The following is a 20,095-nucleotide window of genomic DNA, read 5'->3' as shown; positions in this document are numbered from 1 at the left end:
AGAATCAAACCTGGATGCCTGGCATTGTGAGGCCACTGTGCTAACCACTGAGCCACTCCGTGCTGCCTGTGCAGGGATAAATCCCTGCACAAGGTGCCATATATTCAGTTCCAGTTGCAGGATCTGGAACTACAGAACCAGATGCAGGATCACATTCTAGGACTGTGGAGTGTGAGTTATGCAATGTAAAGCACCTGAAGCAAAATGTTTACAGGGCTGGGCTTTTGCCCGAAACGTCGATTTCGAAGCTTTTCGGATGCTGCCTGAATTGCTGTGCTCTTCCAGCACCACTGATCCAGAATGTAGAGCAAGCTGTCAAAGTTGGATTCATAAAATTGCCCTTGCAGACATGGACACTATGGGCTGAAATGTCTCCTCCAGAGCTGTAACCATTCTATGATTCTATAGAATTACATTGCAAAATAAATGTTTTCTTTTGAATTCCATTTTTGCAATTTAGTCCTATTCATATAGTCTCAAAAACGAGAGTTGATTTTAAATCTTAAAATACTCTCACAACAAAATAATTAAATCTTACATTAGCATAGTACTGTTCAAGTTTCTGGTAGTCTGTTGTTACCTGAAGAAATTAGAATTGGTATATTCCAAATTCAGGGCAGGCAAAGAGTCAATAGGTCAGTGTGCTTTAATTTTCTAATCATGACAGTTCTTAAATCAGAAAATGTAAATATTAAGCACTGTACTTTTTCTCATACTTTTGTTAGTATTGTAGCTAATATAAATTCTTGAACCAACCTATCTTGAAAACAAATTATTAACTCATCTATCTCATTGTTAATGTTATGGTGTGTTATATGAGGCATCACCTACATAATATTAATATCTTTTAACAATTTCTGATATTTCTGATGGATGTGGAAAAGTGCAATGGATGCAAGTCCTTTATCTGTCCCATAGATTGAATCTTTATCATTTAACTCTCTTGGAGTGAATGGTGCAAGGTATTTTAATTAGGCATTTTGAGAAATGACCTATATGTTCACCGTAATGCTGCTTCTTCAGCAATTACTTTATAAAGGCCAAATTTAATTCTGCTGACGGTCCACTTTTAATGATAAGTGTGTAGTTAAGCCTTGCACAGCAGAAAGTTCCAAGTTGGACTTCTGGTCTGAGCCATGTTGGTCACTCTGAACTAGAACAACAATACACTCTGTGTACTAAGATTGAGACGAAAAAAATCGGCCCAAGGATTCCTGCACCTGATAATTAACCAGGGAACCTACTGGAATATGAGAGAGATATTGGACATAGACAGAATTGCATTTGCCTGTCATACCCATGGTTAAGTAATCTAGCTCACATGTCTAAGCTGAAATATGTTTGGGTCAGTTGGGCAAAATAAACAAAAAGCCATGAAAGTGCAATCCATCTCCGGGAGAAACGCAAATTAGAAAACTATTTTTTAAAATTCTTCAAACTGGTAAATGCTGAATTCAAATTACTCACAAGCTACTTAGATAAGACAAAGCCTAATTGAAAAAAAATGTTGCTGTTGTTTAAATCTGCCTTGAAACAGATAATAATTTGAACTTGGTATCTGGGGTTCAATTGTTCTGTAGCCTTCTGAATCCCAATGTTGGGATGAAATGGGAGAGTTGAGCTCGCCATTGCTAGCAACAGATCAGTGTCACAATCTGACTGGAGGCAGCCTTCCAATTAGCTACCTCCGCCATTCAGAGGGTTGGTAGATCTCATCATTTCCCTTGAGCAACTGGATGTCCCTGAGGCAGATTGGTGTGGCAAGAGCACCTCATCATAATGTCCATATAAATAACACATTCAGTGGGAAAGCCAGAAAAGCCCTCACAGTAGAGAGGAAATTTCCGCCGGGTGGTATCATTTTGGCTGCATGTTCAACCTTTCCTGACTAGTGATGCGTATGTGTGTGTGTGTCTGACAAATTGCTGGTGAAGCTACAAAGTCACCCCTTATTGTGAATTTAAAAATATTTGTTATTTGCTCAATTTCCCCAATACTTTCTCTGCCAAACCAATCACCTCGTTCATCTCACCCCTCCCCCACAACACACCCCCAACACAATCTCCCAGCTTGCCTTCATGGGGTTTCTGCAAACTATTGTCTATAACATTCCATAGGTAGATGAAGAAATTTCAATACATTGGCTTGTGGACAGTTAAAACAGCAAAAGCTTCAAATGTATGTGGGAACAGTAAGAGCAGAGCTTAATGTAATTCAAACAATGAGATGAACTACTACCGTGAAGCACAGCATATCCTTATATACAATGGAAGCTGCCAAAATGTCTGCAGGTCGAAGATCTTCACCCACAGGGCATGCTATTACCAATTTCCTCATGACAACAATACATAACCAGATAAAGATTAAATTTAAATGATGTTATAGGAATTGTACTTGACTTCATTCTATGCCTCAGGTACTTCTGTAACATTTGTGTATCAGCTAGATTTCATTATCCTCTGAGAAATCTCCTCTATTATTGAGAATAATGGAATTTCCAGGATATGATTGAATATATTCCTACAACGTAAAAATGAAGACCACAATGGTGATGACATTATAAACATACAGACTTGGGGGAGAAAAAAACTTTGAATGAATATCAGGCTTCATTGATTGAGCACACAATAACTGTAACAATACTGTCTCATGCAACTCACACTATCATTGTTAAGCATGTGGTTCATATTATTCTTATTCGTGTTCAGTATAGTGTAGCTGAACTCTGCATGCATAGAAGATACCTCTCACCACCTACATTCATTGTTAAAGACCCACAGCTCCAGGACATGAGTTATAAAATAGAACAGGAAAACATTGCTCTCTTTTGTGCACTATATGGTCATGTAGATGGTCCTGTATGAAGATGTATGATGAACATAAGGGAGAGGGCAGTGAAATTCCTTTTATCTTAATTCTCACACAAAACAAATTGTAGGTTCATTCCTTACTTTTCTTATTACATATATTAAATCTCCTGATAAGTGCTTCTCTCTTACATTTCTTTTCTCTTTGACTATAGGCCCATTCTGTTGATGAAGATGAGGAAGTCATTATTGTGGAAATATTTATCTGTGGCAGGGTGTATTGGACAGAATTGCCTCACAATTTAAATGGCTTCCATTGGAACAACTAAAATGGTGGACTGTGAGTAGTGTGGTTTTTGTAGCTGGTCCTGAAATTCAGGCTTACTTCTAGATTTCTTACAGTTATTACATTTAGATAAGTAAATGAATACAAAATGTTTGGAGGGATATAGGCCAAGCACACGCAGGTTTGGAATTATGGTCAGCATGGACTAACTGGACTAAAGGGTTTGTTTCCATGCTGTATGGCTCAATGGGTCTATAACTAACTGACTCTAGTAGCTAAAAGCACCACCCTATCTAACATTAAGCAATATTTTTTTAAAATTTGTCCTGAGTACTGTATACACCAATTCAGCTGATCACAGCTAAGGTAGCAACATACTACGTCCGTGCCTACTTCTTTAACCAAGACTCTCGCCCACCCTCTGACGACCCCTTCTCACGCCTCCAACACACCCCATCCACCTGGACACCCCGTGCTGGCCTCCTACCTGCCCTCGACCTCTTCATAGCCAACTGCCGCCGCGATATTAACCGCCACCTGAACTCCCCCACCCCTCTCACCCACTCCAACCTCTCACCCTCGGAACGTGCAGCCCTCCACTCCCTCCGTTGCAATCCCAACCTCACCAGCAGACAAGGGGGGCGCGGTAGTAGTTTGGTGCACCGACCTTTACACCGCTGAGGCCAAACACCAGCTCGCAGATACCTCCTCCTACTGCCCCTTTGACCATGACCCCACCCCCCACCACCAAACCATCATCTCCCAGACCATCCATAACCTCATCACCTCGGGGGATCTCCTATCCACCGCCTCCAACCTCATAGACCCACAACCCCACACCACCCGCTTCTACCTCCTGCCCAAAATCCACAAACCTGACTGCCCCAGCCGACCAATTGTCTCCCCTTGCTCCTGCCCCACCGAACTCATCTCCGCATACCTTGACACCGTCCTGTCCCCCAAGAACTCCCCACCTACGTTCGGGACACCACCCATGCCCTCCACCTGCTCCATGATTTTCGCTTCCCCGGTCCCCAACACCTTATTTCACCGAATCAACACGGACATCTACTACAAACCGACCGACTCCCACAGCTACCTGGACTACACCTCCTCCCACCCTGCCCCCTGTAAAAACGCCATCCCATTCTCCCAATTCCTTCGACTCCGCCGCATCTGCTCCCAGGAGGACCAGTTCCAAAAACGTACAACCCAGATGCCCTCCTTCTTCAAGGACCGCAATTTCCCCCCCGATGTGGTCGACGATGCCCTCCACCGCATCTCTTCCACTTCCCGCTCCTCTGCCCTTGAGCCCCACCCCTCCAACCGCCACCAGGACAGAACCCCACTGGTCCTCACCTACCACCCCACCAATCTCCATGTACAGCGCATCATCCGCCGTCATTTTCGCCACCTCCAAACGGACCCCACCACCAAGGATATATTTTCCTCCCCTCCCCTATCAGCATTCCGTAAAGACCACTCCCTCCGTGACTCCCTCGTCAGATCCACACCCCCCACCAACCCAACCTCCACTCCCGGCACCTTCCCCTGCAACCGCAGGAGGTGCAAGACTTGCGCCCACACCTCCCCCCTCACCTCCCTCCAAGGCCCCAAAGGAAACTTCCATATCCGCCACAGATTCACCTGCACCTCCACACACATCATCTATTGCATCCTCTGCACCCGATGTGGCCTCCTCTATATTGGGGAGACAGGCCGCCTACTTGCGGAGTGTTTCAGAGAACACCTCTGGGACACCCGGACCAACCAACCCAACCACCCTGTGGCTCAACACTTCAACTCCCCCTCCCACTCCACCAAGGATATGCAGGTCTTTGGACTCCTCCATCGCCAGACCACAACAACACGACGGTTGGAGGAAGAGCGCCTCATCTTCCGCCTAGGAACCCTCCAACCACAAGGGATGAACTCGGATTTCACAAGTTTCCTCATTTCCCCTCCCCCCACTTTGTCTCAGTCAAATCCATCGAATTCAGCACCGCCTTCCTAACCTGCAATCTTCTTCCTGACCTCTCCGCCCCCACCCCAGTCTGACCTATCACCCTCACCTTGACCTCTTTCCACCTATCACATTTCCGACGCCCCTCCCCCAAGTCCCTCCTCCCTACCTTTTATCTTAGCCTGCTGGACAAACTTTCCTCATTCCTGAAGAAGGGCTTATGCCCGAAACGTCGATTCTCCTGTTCCCTGGATGCTGCCTGACCTGCTGCGCTTTTCCAGCAACACATTTTCAGCTAGCAACATACACACTATGATAAACCTCAGAGGCTCTTTTTTGTTTATTTTTACTGAGATGAGAAATTTTGGAACTCTCTGCCATAGCTGAGACCAAAACATTGAAAGTATTCAAGAAGGAGTTAGATACAGTTTTTAGGACTAAAGAGACCAAAGGATTTGGGAGGAAAGCAGACAGGAGTTGGATAATCAGCAATGATCACATTGACTGGATAAGGGGATTACTGTAGATAGGTCTGTACAGACTCAACAGTGCTACATGGTTCTATGAATGGTGGAGCGGGCTCAAATCTCAAATGGCCTACTACTGCTCCTATTTTCTATGTTTCCCAACTTTACCACACTCTTCTAATTTACCATTGTCCTCCAGCACCAAAGCATATCTGGAGTAACTCTAATTTGAAGAACTGCACAAGGGCCCACACTTACATCTATAATTCAGGCAGCACTCACCCTCCATCCTGTTCTTCACTGGGGAGCAATGTTTTGGATGCCCTCACTTCACAATGAAGGCTACCTTACCCTGCTACAGCTACCTGAGTCCAGAACCCAGGACATGGACAGCACTTCTTGGAGCTATTAGGATCACCAGTTCTCTTATTTTTTTTTTGGAACAGGTTCCTTCAAAGCTGCAGCAGATGACAGAGCAACATCTGACCATTTGCAGCTCTTTACACTATCAGGTCACTGGAATCAGGTATATGGTCACATTAACGGGAGGCGGTAAAGTCAATGGATTAGTTATCAAGGACTTAGAGATAGGGGGGACTGCAGATGCTGGAAAGTCAGAATCAATACAGTGTGGAGTTGGTCAAGCAGCACCAGAGGAGTAGGGGAGTCAACATTTCAGGTGTGAACCTTTCATCAGGACTGAAAGGTTTGACCTAAAACTTCGACTGCCCTACTCCTTTGATGCTGCTTGACCTGCTGTGCTTTATCTATTTTAGTTATCAAGGTCACCAAGCTAACATTCTGAGGATATGGGTTTCAATGGCAAAATGTAAATTCACTAAAAGATCTGGAATAGAAAGCTAGTCTAATGGCAACCATGTAACCTCTGTCGATTGTCATAAAAGCCCATCTGGTTCTCTAATATCCTTCAGGGAAGAAAATTTGCTGTTCTAACCTGGTCTAGCTCACATTTGACGTCAGACTGGTAACAAAGCAGTTGATTCTTAATTAGGGATGGTCAATAATCCTGGCCTATCCAGAGATGCCCTGAACCCAGTAATGAATAAGTAAAAACTTTCAATCTTAGAAAACAATTTTTTTTATAAAAGGCACACAGGATAAATCACTATAGAGACCTTATTTTCAAGTACTCATTAAAAAGCTCTTGTAAGTAATTACATATTTTAAACTTTACATATTTTAAAATTATGTTGAAAATTTAAAACTTGATTGTTTGTTTCTACTGTAGCACTCACCTTTGCCTCCTATCTGGTTAAGCAAGAAATATAGCACTTTATCACTCAGTTCCCACCACCCTTTCCTGTTGGTTTTCATTGAATTGAAGTGTCTTCCAAGTAAGCAAGAAAGGCTTTCATTTTCCCTTCTAGCTAACCAGAAAAAAAACTAATGAAAAATATCCCAGTAAACTTTGATTGTAGAACCAGCACAAAACAGATAATAATTTTCCCGAGCTCTGTTTCACATCCAGCATGAGTTTCCTTTCCTTCACTTCTGCTGAAAATTTCACTCCAACCTTTTAGACAAGCTGCAAACCATTTACTTTTAAGATGAAATGTTTTAAATAAAAAGTTTAAAAGGATGTTGTGCAATAATCACAAAAGTGTAATCAGAAGTGGGAATTATGTCATTGCTCTACTGAGATACAATTCTCATAATTGAAAAGCAATTGATCTTTTTAAACGTGGTCATACATTAAACAGTAAATTTAGAAAATATTAAATTTTGTATGAATTTGCATGCATGAAGAATGCTGCTGATGAGAAAGGGAGGACCTTTCCAGCTGAGGACTAGCTGTTAGCATCGAGCTGTTCCAAGGCAAAAGTGAGGACTGCAGATGCTGGAGACCAGAGTCAAAATCAGAGTGGTGCTGGAAAAGCACAGCAGGTCAGGCACCATCCGAGGAGCAGGAAAATTGACATTTCGGGCAAAAGCCCTTCATCAGGAATGAGGCCTCATTCCCGAGCAACGGCTTTCGCCCGAAACGTCAATTTTCCTGCTCCTCGGATGTTGCCTGACCGGCTGTGCTTTTCCAGCACCACTCTAATCTCGAGCTGTTCCAAGTCAGGGATTATACATTAAAACGCAAAATAAAGATGTCTTAGCTTTGCTTGCCAAGGGCCTGGATTTTCTTGTTTGCAAAGACCCAGTCATTTTATTTCTCTGTACTTTTGATTGTGGATTGAAATGGGAAATGATTTGCTTTAAAAACCAAGGATTGTTGAAGGATTATTGCACGTTTTAAAAACAAGCTACCAGGCTCTCATTGTAAGTGGTTTATGGGGCAGTTACAGGTGAGCTGGTACTAAGTGGTGTGTATGAATGGAGAATTAATGTATGTATTGGCCTGCAAAGAGTAGCTGGTTCATCTGTGAACAATTACAGATGACAAAGGCCTCCTGTCTGCAAACAGCTGTGTGATTGGCTTCTTGGTAGCTGATCGGTCTGGGGTGTGAACATTTAGGCAGACATCATCAAACCTCTGTAAGGGAAGAAGCTGCTCTTGCTCTGTGGTAAAGAAAATCTCAAGCCTGAAGATAGCCAGTATATTCCCCCTCATCAGTTTCTGTAAGCTGTGGCTTTTAATTAGTAACTGAAAATGTGTTGCTGGAAAAGCGCAGCAGGTCAAGCAACATCCAAGGAACAGGAGAATCGACGTTTCGGGCATAAGCCCTTCTTCAGGAATCCTGAAGTATAAGTATAAATTAGTCACATGGTCTCTTGCAAACAGGTAAGAGTATCTGGTGAAGTAAGATCAAGACCCAGCATTCTGATCGGCAACAAGGAACATCTCAGCAAACAATGTGGTCTTCCCAATCCTTCCCTCTGCCTATAGTACCTGTCTCCACCTGTATGTGTGGACAGTTGCTCCCAATCAGGAGTAGAGCATTACAGTCCCTTCGTCGGACTCGAACTGGACCTTTCTGGCTTTGTTCTTGCCCCAATGACACCGGGTCAGAGCATCCTCTAGGGAGGAACAAGATGGGTATCTCAATGCAGAGAGTGTCCAACAGTTTGCCCACACCACAGAGATGCAGGGAAACCCCAGTGACAAGACCACAGGTGAGCACATTGGGTCTATGGGTAATTCTATAAACTCTTAAAAATGAGGTTTAAAATTGCCAGTATTAATTTGCATACCATTAAATCTACTACAGAATATGTTTCCACATTGGTTTACCTGGCCAATGTCAAAGCAGATTTCCTGTCTCTGCAGGAGTGCAGGGTACTGTACCTCAGCAGCTACAGGAAATGGTCAAGATGATGAAGCCATGGGCCTTTGATTTGATCGGGGGGAAGGGTTTCTAAGGCCTTGATATTCTGCTGCAAGGAGGCAACTTCACCATCTCTGGAGTTAAGGTGGTGAGTGGGCATCTCCTTGTAGAATACGTTATGCACACAAACACTCCCTAAGACTAATTAATGTGTATGCGCTGGTGGTAAACAGTGAGTGATTGGCCATCCTGCAGCAGCTCCCCCTACTGCTGGTGGTGATGTCCAGGCTGGTCATTCTGGCCAGAGACTTCAACTGCATTATCGATTTGGGAGGTGCTGATAGCAAACTGGACATCATATCCAGATTCCAGATGGGAATACTTAAAATAACTAAAGAGCAGGCCATCTTCAGCACACCTGCAGACAGACGTCAGCACAGATACAGCTGGCTGCGTCCAGGCAGGTCTGCTCACTCAGAATAGATTTCCTGATGGTGTCCCGCAGGTACTTGGTCAGAGCCACCGCGTCAAGCTGGTATTCTTCTCTGACCACTGCCTCCTGCTGACTGACTATCACCTTCAGGATGACCACTGGGATGGCAAGTCAATGTGGAAACTGGACGTGAAACTATTGACCCCAGAAAACATTGAGGAGCTCAAAAGGGATTATTCCTGGATGAACTAAGTTTCTCAAATTCTTAGAAAAAAAAACTGCCGGAGCAAATGGCTGACTGTCCAAGTTGTATATAGCTCTGTGGGACTTGATTGGCCATGACCTGCTGGAGATGTACAACCGTATGCTTCTGGCAGGTAGCACATGCAAATCCATGAGGAAAGATATCATCACCTTCATCTACAAGCAGAAGGAGGAGAAGAAGGTAATTAGAAACTGGTGACCAATTTCACTGCTGAATGCGGACTACAAAATCCTGTCTAAGGTAATTGCCAACCGGGTCAGATCTGCTGTAGCATCAGTGATTCATCTGAACAAAACATGTGCTGTACCGGGCTGGACGATCTCTGAAAGCCTTGCACTGCTTGGGAATACGATTGCATACATGCAGGTTGGGGGTGGGTGCTTGCATCATCAGCCTGGACCAGGAGAAGGCCTTTGGACAGGATATTGTAGACTTACATGTGCTCTCCAAAATATTCTTTGGGGAGGGAATTCGCAACTGGATCCGACTGCTCTTCACCAACATCATTGGTGCAGTCTCAATCAATGGGTGGGAATCAGAAAGCTTCATGATCAGTCCTGAAGTCAGGCAAGGCTGCCCACACTTTCCTGCCCTGTTTGTGTATTGTATAGAACCTTTTGCCGAGTCCATCAGGAAGGATATGAAGCCTGAAAAGGTTGACTACTCCAGGCAGGGAAGGCCTGTAGGTCAAAGTCTCCCTGTACATGGATGGTATTTCCATTTTCTGCACTGATCCACTGACAGAGGACAGATTCATGAGCATCTGCGACCAGTTCGAACTGGCCTTGGGAACCAAGGTAAATTGAGACAAGAGCAACACCATGTTCTTTGGGATCGGGGCCAACCAATCCATTGTCCCCTTCAACATCAGGATGGAATCGCTGGAAATGCTGGGAATATGGTTTTGAGGGATTGGGCATGCGCAAAACCTTGGGAGGAGTGCATCACCAAGGTGAGACAGAAACTGGTCTTTAGGGAGCACCACCCCCTCTCCGTTACAGGTTAAAAACATGGTCATCAGGTGTGAGGCACTCTCTCAGTTGTATGTGGTGCAGATCTGGTCCATTCCCCAAACCTGTGCCGTTGCAGTCACCCGAGCCATCTTCCACTTCATCTCGAGGTCTAAGATGGGCTGTGTCTGCAGAGACACCATTTACAAAGTTCTGGATAAGGAGCTAAAGAACACACCCAATGTTGCCTTCATCACAAACAAAAACCAAAAGAACTGCGGATGCTGTCAATCAGAAACAAAAACAGAAGTTGCTGGAAAGGCTCAGCAGGTCTGGCAGCATCTGTGGAGAGAAATCAGAGTTAATGTTTGGCTTCTGAGGAAGGGTCACCTGACCTAAAATGTTAACTCTGATTTCTCTCCAAACGCTGCCAGATCTGCTGAGCTTTTCCAGTAACTTCTGTTTTTGTCCTCATTCGGATGGCCACTTCTGTGTGTGGCTGCATCAAGCTGTATGTACACCCTCAGTATGCAAAAGCCAAGTGCCACTACGTACTGAGGTTCTCCCTGTCACTGGGAAGGATTAGATTGGCCTCTTTGATCCATATCACGAGTCCTTCATGGAGAAAATTACGAACAAAAACAGCTTTGACCATAAATCCATCAGGACATGGCCAGCAGACAGCATCCTTGAGACCTTGTCGGAAAAGGATAGCGTGAATCCTGTCGCATGTTCCTAAAGCAGACTGTCAAAGTCATTTGACAGAATGCCTCAACACCAGAGCTTTTCAACAAGTACCAAAACACCGCTTGGCTAGTGGTGAGAAGGACAATAAATGTGAAATGCTTCATGTAAAATCAATCCATCTGCATTATACGCACACTATCCTCGAAGCAGCTGCGGGGGGGGGGGGGGCGGGGGGTAAAGACAGTCACACATCTCCTTCCAGAATATGCCTTTGCAAAGGACGTCTGGACAAAGAATCTCTGGGGTTTTTTGAGGTTCGTCCCAAGCAACTCCGTGATGCAGGACTCAAACCGAGTGTTGCAGACTGGCACATTCCAAGGGCTTGAGCTATGTACTGAGGGACACATTAAAGCTTGGGGCAGTAGCTGCCAAGATGCAGTGGGGAAAGACCACTGTCTGAGGTCTTTCTGCTGAAGTTAAATTGGGGTCCATTCAGTTACCCTCCTGGTGCCTCAAATGCATGTAAAGAGATGCCTTTGGTTTGTTTGGATACAGCCAAACTCCAATGTTCATCTGGTTCCTTGATATGCTTCTGTACAGAACCAAACTATGTTTGTGACTAAGATATCTTTTATGAATAAAGCATATTTATGAAATAAAGAAATTTTAAAAAATTGCACAAACGTGATGGGATTCCTTAGGGCATAAACTCATAAGTACTTCAAACTCTCTAGTCTATTCAGCTCTATCTATGATTAAATTATAGGTATGAGAATTACTCTGTATTTATCCATTGTTACACTTTTTTTTAGCTTGCAACAGTGAAAATGTCAACTCTTTCACCCTGCGAGCAAGGCATTGTTCTCCCTCCCTTTCATTAAGTTACTGAACAGGAAAAGAATGTAAGTGAATAAAAAAGTGCAAGAGTGTGTGTGTGGGTCAGAGAATGAATGACTGGGAGACTGCGTGAAGGTGAATGGATTTGACAGACAATAAGGATCAAATGATAAGCTACTGAGTGAGGGAAATGGTGAACATTTCAATGAGATTGAATGAATGAATAGGAATAAGTGTGACTGAGTAATTCAGTAAGAGACTAAGGGGTGAGGCTGAAGAAAATCTAAGTGTACATGATGGTAAAGTAACAAGAGTGTAAATGTGAGTTACTAAGTGAGCAAATACAGGAGTGATTGACAGAGTAAGAGATTATGTGAGTTGGTGAATAAAAGTATGGGTGAGTATAATCTGTGTGAGATGAGCATGCAGGAGTGAATGTGAGAGAATGGGGGTCAGTGTTAACCCATTCAAAATCCATCACGAACACACAGGTAAAATTCAGCCCACATGTGACAGTGACTGAGTTTGGAGAAATGAATGACTGAAAAGAGGCAGAAACTGGAGAATTTGCAGCCTTAGCACTCAACATCTCACTTACTTGATCATAATCAAAGCTGTGATGAGAAAAGAAGATGAAATTCAGTTTGTAAGAACTATAAATATGACTTAATTACTTAGATTGATACAAATTATGTTTTACACTCTCCAATCATCGAGTTTGATGTCAGAGGGGCCTTTCAGAGTCAGTGATGGCCTGTCTATTGCTTACCTATCCATCCCTGACCCCACTGAAATTTTACTGGAATAGTGGCTGGAATAGCATTAGACAGAAAACTGAATGGCCTCATTCCACTGCTAAATGGATTTAACCATCAGTTAAACGGTTCCATGCCTGACACCCAGCCTGGCAAGTTTCCTTGTGTAGGTTAGTAATGAGTAAGAGTGTTATCCCCACACATCACTATCCCCCACGCCCTCTGAAACCCTGGCTCTCTTCTTTCTATGGCTTTTCAGACTGGCTTCAGTGAGACACCCCAATCAATTATCAGGCCCTAATCCATCGCTAAGTGCCTCCTCAAATCCAGAGTCACTGCCATTCCTGGGATGCTGTTGGTACTGAAAAGTTGCTGACCTCTGATGGCTGGTATTTGTTTTCTGAGGTAGAACTGTTTGCCTCCTGAGGGGCAGAAATCCAACATCTTTAGTATTTATGGTCAACTGACCATTAAATGGGTGGCACGGTGGCACAGTGGTTAGCACTGCTGCCTCACAGCGCCAGAGACCCGGGTTCAATTCCCGACTCAGGCGACTGACTGTGTGGAGTTTGCACGTTCTCCCCGTGTCTGTGTGGGTTTCCTCCGGGTGCTCCGGTTTCCTCCCACAGTCACAAAGATGTGCACGTTAGGTGAATTGGCCATGCTAAATTGCCCGTATTGTTAGGTAAAGGAGTAAATGTACGGGAATGGGTGGGTTACGCTTCGGCGGGTCAGTGTGGACTTGTTGGGCCGAAGGGCCTGTTTCCACACTGTAAGTAATCTAATCTAACCTAATCTATAATCTAACTTAAATGGCTGCAGGCAGTTATTTTCCTGTTAGGCCCCTGAGCAGGTTCTCCAATAGGCGACAGGGACAGGATAGGAGTAGTGGTGGGGATCACACCACTCCATAAAGACCAGGCCCAAGACCTTGCATGCAGTGACTAAAATACAAAAAGTAGTCTGAGTTCCCCTAAAACTCACTCTGAAAAAAAAGTGTTTTGAAATTCAAGTAAATTAGGGAGAATACGTATGTGAGTTTCTAATTGGATAGCTTCTTCAAGGAGCCAAAAGACGACCTCCTTTGCTATATCATTCTGTAAAACTATCACTTCTCCTTTTCGCAACTGTTTTTGTTATCTCAGGCAATCATGCCTTGTCATGGTCACATGTGCAGATTTAACACAAGATTTATGGCCATTTGGAACAAACAAAAACAAAAATTGCTGGAGAAACTTATCAGGCCTGGCAGTGTCTGAGGAGACAAACGTAGTTAATGTGACCCTTCAGAGTTCTGCTATTATTTGGAACCACTAAAATCACCAACGTGGCAGAATAATTAGTAGGTATCTGAAAACAAACCTTTGCTTGGGGTTTTTAGACACACCTATTAAACAGCATGAATACATTCTTACCCAATATTAACATACTAGCACTTCCCACTGGGACAGAGGATAAGCAGGTAAGTGGGGAGGCTGTAGGAGGGTGGAGAATAGTGTGTGGTCACTGAACGATTGCCTCAAAACAGAACAAAGCTATTTTCTCCTTTCTGCGTACAGAGAGGAGGGCACCTTGATTACCCCAATTGCTGTCTTGAAAAAGTACTCAGATGAAACTTAATAGCTTTTACAATGTGCTAATCCTTCTCACTGTATCACATGGGCCAGATTTCTCCAGATTCATCCTCATGGCAATTTCAAAAATATGTCTATCATCAGTAAGCTAATAAAACTTCAAATCCTATTCCTTTTCAAAGTGAATCTCACAGAGTGCATGTATAACATCTTATACATCTGAGTTTTTCAACCATTATGTAAGACCACTGATGATGTACAATCACTATTCTTTGCCTATTGGTTCCTGCTGAAGTAAGTAGGTATGTTGGGTCCTTGGGAGCAGGATTGCCTCAATTGTGGTACCCCAATGGTTGAACAATTTTGCAGCACCCACTGCATAAACTCTTTGATAAAGAATGCATGATGTACTAAAACATGACCTGTACTCATAAAACCCAATCTCAACAGTTGAGCCACATGAGGAGAGGTAAACAGATTATAAAGCAACCACACTTGTAAGTCATATATGTGTTCTGTTTATACATGATGCTTTTGTAAACATTTAAAATGACCAACTGTTTGCTTAAGATGTGTACAGTATATGGATGCTTACAAATGCAAGACAGGTTTTACTTGTCTGAAAAATTGCCTGATAATTATACCGATAATAATAAATGCCCAAGGTACCATAGGGGACTTATTTTTGCCTTGAGCTTTGACTATTTTAGGAAAGAATAATAACTTGAAGTATTATTAACACCATAGAATGCTGGATAGCTGAAGGTCACAAATACCTAAATATAAATGGTTACATTAGAAGTTTGTGAGAAGATTTGTAGCTTGGGTGCTCGTTGCTGTGGTTCTGTTCGCCGAGCTGGGAATTTGTGTTGCAGAATAGATAGAATGAAGGATAGCAAGAAGGGAGGATAGAAAGAAGGATAGGTAGAAGGATAGAAAGAAAGAACAAATAGAAAGAAGAATAGATAGAAGGATAGATAGAAAGAAAGATATCTATCCTTCTTTCTATCTATTCTTCTTTCTTCCTATCTTTCTTTCTGTCTTTCCTTCTTTCTTTCTATCCTTCATTCTATCTATCCTTCTTTCTTTCTATCCTTCTACCTATCCTTCTTTCTGTCTATCCTTCTATCTATCTATCCTTCTTTCTTTCTATCCTTCCTTCTATCTATTCTGCAACACAAATTCCCAGCTCGGCGAACAGAACCGGTTACATTAGAAACCAAGTAAAACTGTCAATGTTGAAACTACAGGTCAAGTCTGTCAGATTGTGCCTCTCCATGAAAAGTGAATCTGATCTGTCTTCAAATGCCCCACAACGTAATACATGTCTTACATTCACTGTTTCTATTTCCCACCTAACACCAACTGATCAAACTGTAAATTGCTTTTTCAGTTTACTTTTGAAATTGAACAAAAATATGCATTTCCTCGCATATTAAAACAGCAATGTTTAAAGTATGCTTGTTCATATGAAGGGTGAGTGATAAACAGCATAGGTGACACATTGAAATCTGTAAATCTTACAGTTCGGATACTTCAGCATTTGTCTCCGATATAATTTATCATCCCATTAAAACAGCTTTATTAATATACCATAAGCAATGCACATGTTGTACGAACCATAAATATTACCCGGCTAGATTGGGTCGTCGCGGGAAGAGTTAAGTATTTATTGCAAATCCTCTGTTCTATGCAGCAGACATTGGAGGCACCATTGTAAACAAGTTCAGTTTGACCATCGAGGTGAAGTTTTTTTTAATCTACTTGACCCTCTGCAGTTAAAACATTTTCGTGCCCACGCTGGGATTTCATGAGACTGAATTTTATTTAAGGCGTTATTTTAAAGAGCATATTTTTGGCAGGGAGTGGTGCTGACAGCGTCTCAAGGACGATAGAGCCTGCCAATCCATCCAGCATCTTATCCCGAAAGGTTACTGCACACAAGACTGTAGGACGCTCCCATCTGTGACATCAGCTGATCACCGCCAAACACACATCTCCCAGATACCCCTTCACATAAATCGATTTGCTTCAATGCTTCCCCCCGCCAAATATAACCTCTATCTGAGTGGCACTGCAGACACATTGCTGCAATACTTAATTTATTGGGTTTTTTGTACTGTTTACATTTTCAAGTCGAGGAATTCTTTCTGTATGTTGATTCAACTTGTAAACTGAGTTTATCAGTCCGGTGGCTAAACCCGTGGTGGACGGGGATCTACTGTTGTTTAATATCCGCTTTAGCACACGATCTAGTCATCCAACACATTGCACTGTTCTCTGCCGTACACCAATATCACACAACTTCCAAATGCAGGGCTGCTCCAGCGGGTAACTATGCTCACAAGACGCTAGCAAACCAGGAAGAACATCGCAAAGAGCAGCTTTCGCTGAGCATCCCACAAACAAACAAGTGCCAGAGTCAAATCCAGTTTGGAATTCTGTTTAGAAATTCATAGTTTTGTGTCAAACCACCAAATGCAGTACCCCCATCCAAAGTATTTCACTAAGTAGAGCGCTCTCTCTCTGAAGTCGCTGCAACGGGTCATTTACAATGTCGCCTATATGTGACCCTTGCTATAATTTTGAAATTTATTGACATGATGGTGAGTAGGTGGACTTGGGGTCCGATTTACAAGCGTTTATGGAGAGCCCCGCCTCTACTAATTGCAGGTCCAGTGTTGTGATTAAATACTCATTTGTCCCTTTTTTTTCTGTTCCGGCTGGATTGCTGATGAAGTGCGCCAGTAACCTTATGGCTCGGCTTCCGATTTGGTGATATTTTGAAAACACGCCCTAATTTCTCAGAAAAAAAAACAGGCGGACGGTTTGCTCCAGTACCGAGGGGCCCCCACGTGAGAGAGAGAAAAAAAACAACTGAAATAAGTTCCCTCGCAACAAACTGGATTCTTTTTTTAAAAAAAACGAAGATGGCTTAAGGTGCTGAAATCCTGAAATATATTCTGCCTGTTGGTCTATAAATGACTTATGTTCCCCAAAAAATATTCAGCGAAATGCCAAGATCATTGAGTGATATTTCCCTGTGTAGTAGAGTGTGGTTAATTTTGGACCCGTACTTTAGCTTTAAACTGTATCAGCATCAAATCATACTCGGGCAGAAGGCACAGCATAGTTTACTTACGTAGCGCTTTAATTTCTTTTCTGGGGGTGATTTGATGAGCCAGCCAGTGTAAACGATGTCTTCTACACTCATAGCTGCAAGTGGGAGAGACTCACTTCTCGTGTAGATTTGTGTTCGGTGCTATGTTTTCCTCCCGTTGTTACTGCTGTCACTCAGCTTCTCCATGCACAATGCGGTGTAAAATCCATCACAATATCTCTCATCTGTCTATGGCACAAGTTCCTTGTGTTAGAGGCGGAAGCGCTGCGAGCGACCGCAGACACCAGTTCTCCCACCCATTCGCACAGATCCATCCAATAATAGTCACACCATGATATGACGCTCTGTAAACAACAAACACACATCGTATCGCATCCTCTCCGTATGAAATGCAGAAAGAAAAACTGAAAGCGCTTTCAAGTGAGCTCTCAAAACACAATTATGAAGTAAAATGAGAGTGTTTTTTTAAAAACCTTCGAATAGCTTTATTCTTCGCAAAGCAAGCCCAGTTTTTTTTTAAAATAAATGCATTTCACTTGATGTAACCTAAGCCCTGTTATTCCTATATTTTTGGATGTTGACAAGTTGGTTGTTTTCGCCCGGTTCAGTCTCCGACAAAATACATTCGGGCTTTCAAATACTAGAACTAACTGGGCGACGAGACAGAATCTTCTTCACAGTACGTACTCCAGGGCCAGTTCAGTCCGCGTCACACTGGTAAACAGTAGAAACGGAGATGCTTTGTCTCATCAAATAGAGTTGACAAGACATACTGTACTTTCATCAAACCTGCGGCTCTGCAACATTGTTTTTGTTCTACTTGATTAATTATTTCTTTTCGAATTTTTTTCTTGCACTCTATTTGGTGCTGTATGTTAATATATGAGTTAGCGTTACAAAGCTTTTTCGAATGCTTACAATGAGAGATTTGAAGTTGTAAGCGCCTACAGAGGCTATAAAAATGCAGGTTTGTTTACAGTTGTTTACAGTTTTCCATTCCAAAGAACCGCAAACTTTGTTGGCGTAGTACTCATTCTGTACATATATAGTGATGGGATAAAATGTTTATAACTAAGCATCATAACCATGGTTTTCATGACACCATTAATTCGGCCTCTCCCTCAATTCAAGCCTTAGTTCCTTCATTTGAAAAACATTAAGTCCTAAACTTAACCATCCCAGCAGTGTCCTGAAACTTATTAATGCTTACTACCGAAAAATATACTACTTGAAAGGCAATCACTCTCTGACATATACCTTCCCTGCCATTATTCATCACACTCCTTCTAGTCTCCTCCTGTTTGGAACCAGAGTTCAGTTAGCAGTATTCCTCTGCTGATTCTGATAATTCTCCCTAAATTTCAGGGTCAAAATCTGCATCCTCACGGTATCAAAACCAAACCCCACTGCAATAGCTGGCTCTCTCTTATTCTTCCTAAGAAGCTTCTAATAGACTTTAGTCTTTCCAGGCATTTCATCACCATTTATCAGATGCAGAATGGTTTCTTCAATCCCCAATTTAGAGGGCAGGATGTGCTTGCTCATTATGAGGGAACTGCTTCCGCAAGAATATTGGTAAAGGTCCTGGATGTACAGAAGAAAATCAGATCTACAAGTCACCTAACAGGTAGTATTTGAAGGTACCACATGCTCAGAGGCAATTAGCAAGATGTGTTTTCATTTACCTGAAGTTCGATCCAGAATGATCTTGAGAGATTCTCCCAACCTCATATTCAAGAACAGAAGCTTTGAGTACCAATCTCTGCCAGTATTGCCACCAACCCTGCATCCAGTTACCTGAGGAGTGCTGTTAACCGAACAGCCTAATTTTCACTGAATCTTTAATGGGTGAGCTACCTTTTATACCCCCATTATTAGCATGTCTCAAGCTTCACCATTCAGGCATATACCAACCTCACTGCATGCAGAGACTGAAGCACACCCATATGTTGTCAGCTTCAAAACATATCCAGATGATTTTCCACGTTTGTGATTTCCAGGTAAATGTAATCACATTATAGAAATATAGAATATAGGATCAGGAGTGGGCATTCAGCCCTTCTCCACTATTCAGTATGATCATGACTACTCATTCTACAGGCATTATTCCAATATCCTTATCGCAAGGTTAGATCTCACGGAATACAGGGAGAACTAGCCATTTGGATACAGATGGCTCAAAGGTAGAAGACAGAGGGTGGTGGTGGAGGGTTGTTTTTCAGACTGGAGGCCTGTGACCAGTGGAGTGCCACAAGGATCGGTGCTGGGTCCTCTACTTTTTGTCATTTACATAAATGATTTGGATGCCAGTATAAGAGGTACATATAGTAAGTTTGCAGATGACACCAAAATTGGAGGTGTAGTGGACAGCAAAGACGGTTACCTCAGATTACAACAGGATCTTGACCAGATGGGCCAATGGGCTGAAAAGTGGCAGATGGAGCTTAATTCAGATAAATGCGAGGTGCTGCATTTTGGGAAAGCAAATCTTAGCTGGCCTTATATACTTAATGGTAAGGTCCGAGGGAATGTTGCTGAACAAAGAGATCTTGGAGTGCAGGTTCATAACTCCTTGCAATGGAGTCGCAGGTAGATAGGATAGTGAAAAAGGCGTTTGGTATGCTTTACTTTATTGGTCAGAGTATTGAGTACAGGAGTTGAGAGGTCATGTTGCGGCTCTACAGGAGATTGGTTCGGCCACTGTTGGAATATTGCAT

General features: G+C 42.9%; 1 protein-coding gene across 4 annotated transcripts in view; it reads right to left on the bottom strand.

Annotated features, from left to right (window-relative positions):
- The window catches only part of gab3 (GRB2 associated binding protein 3), a 146,196-nt gene extending 128,550 nt beyond the window's left edge, over window positions 1–17,646 (bottom strand). For all 4 annotated transcript variants that reach the window (XR_006313792.2, XM_043704854.2, XM_043704856.2 and 1 more), the window contains exon 1: window positions 17,400–17,646. Coding sequence is in view for 3 of the 4 variants with exons in the window: in XM_043704854.2 (XP_043560789.1) it covers window positions 17,400–17,471 (72 nt within the window). In the remaining variant the exon portion in view is untranslated. The remainder of the gene's footprint in view (window positions 1–17,399) is intronic.
- Window positions 17,647–20,095: the final 2,449 nt, after the last annotated feature.

This window comes from Chiloscyllium plagiosum, unplaced genomic scaffold, assembly GCF_037043375.1.
Source record: "Chiloscyllium plagiosum isolate Xiang-an unplaced genomic scaffold, Cpla_swu_hap1 HiC_scaffold_11, whole genome shotgun sequence".
In the NCBI taxonomy this organism is placed as follows: domain Eukaryota; kingdom Metazoa; phylum Chordata; class Chondrichthyes; order Orectolobiformes; family Hemiscylliidae; genus Chiloscyllium; species Chiloscyllium plagiosum.
This window is presented reverse-complemented; position numbering and strand designations above follow the sequence as displayed.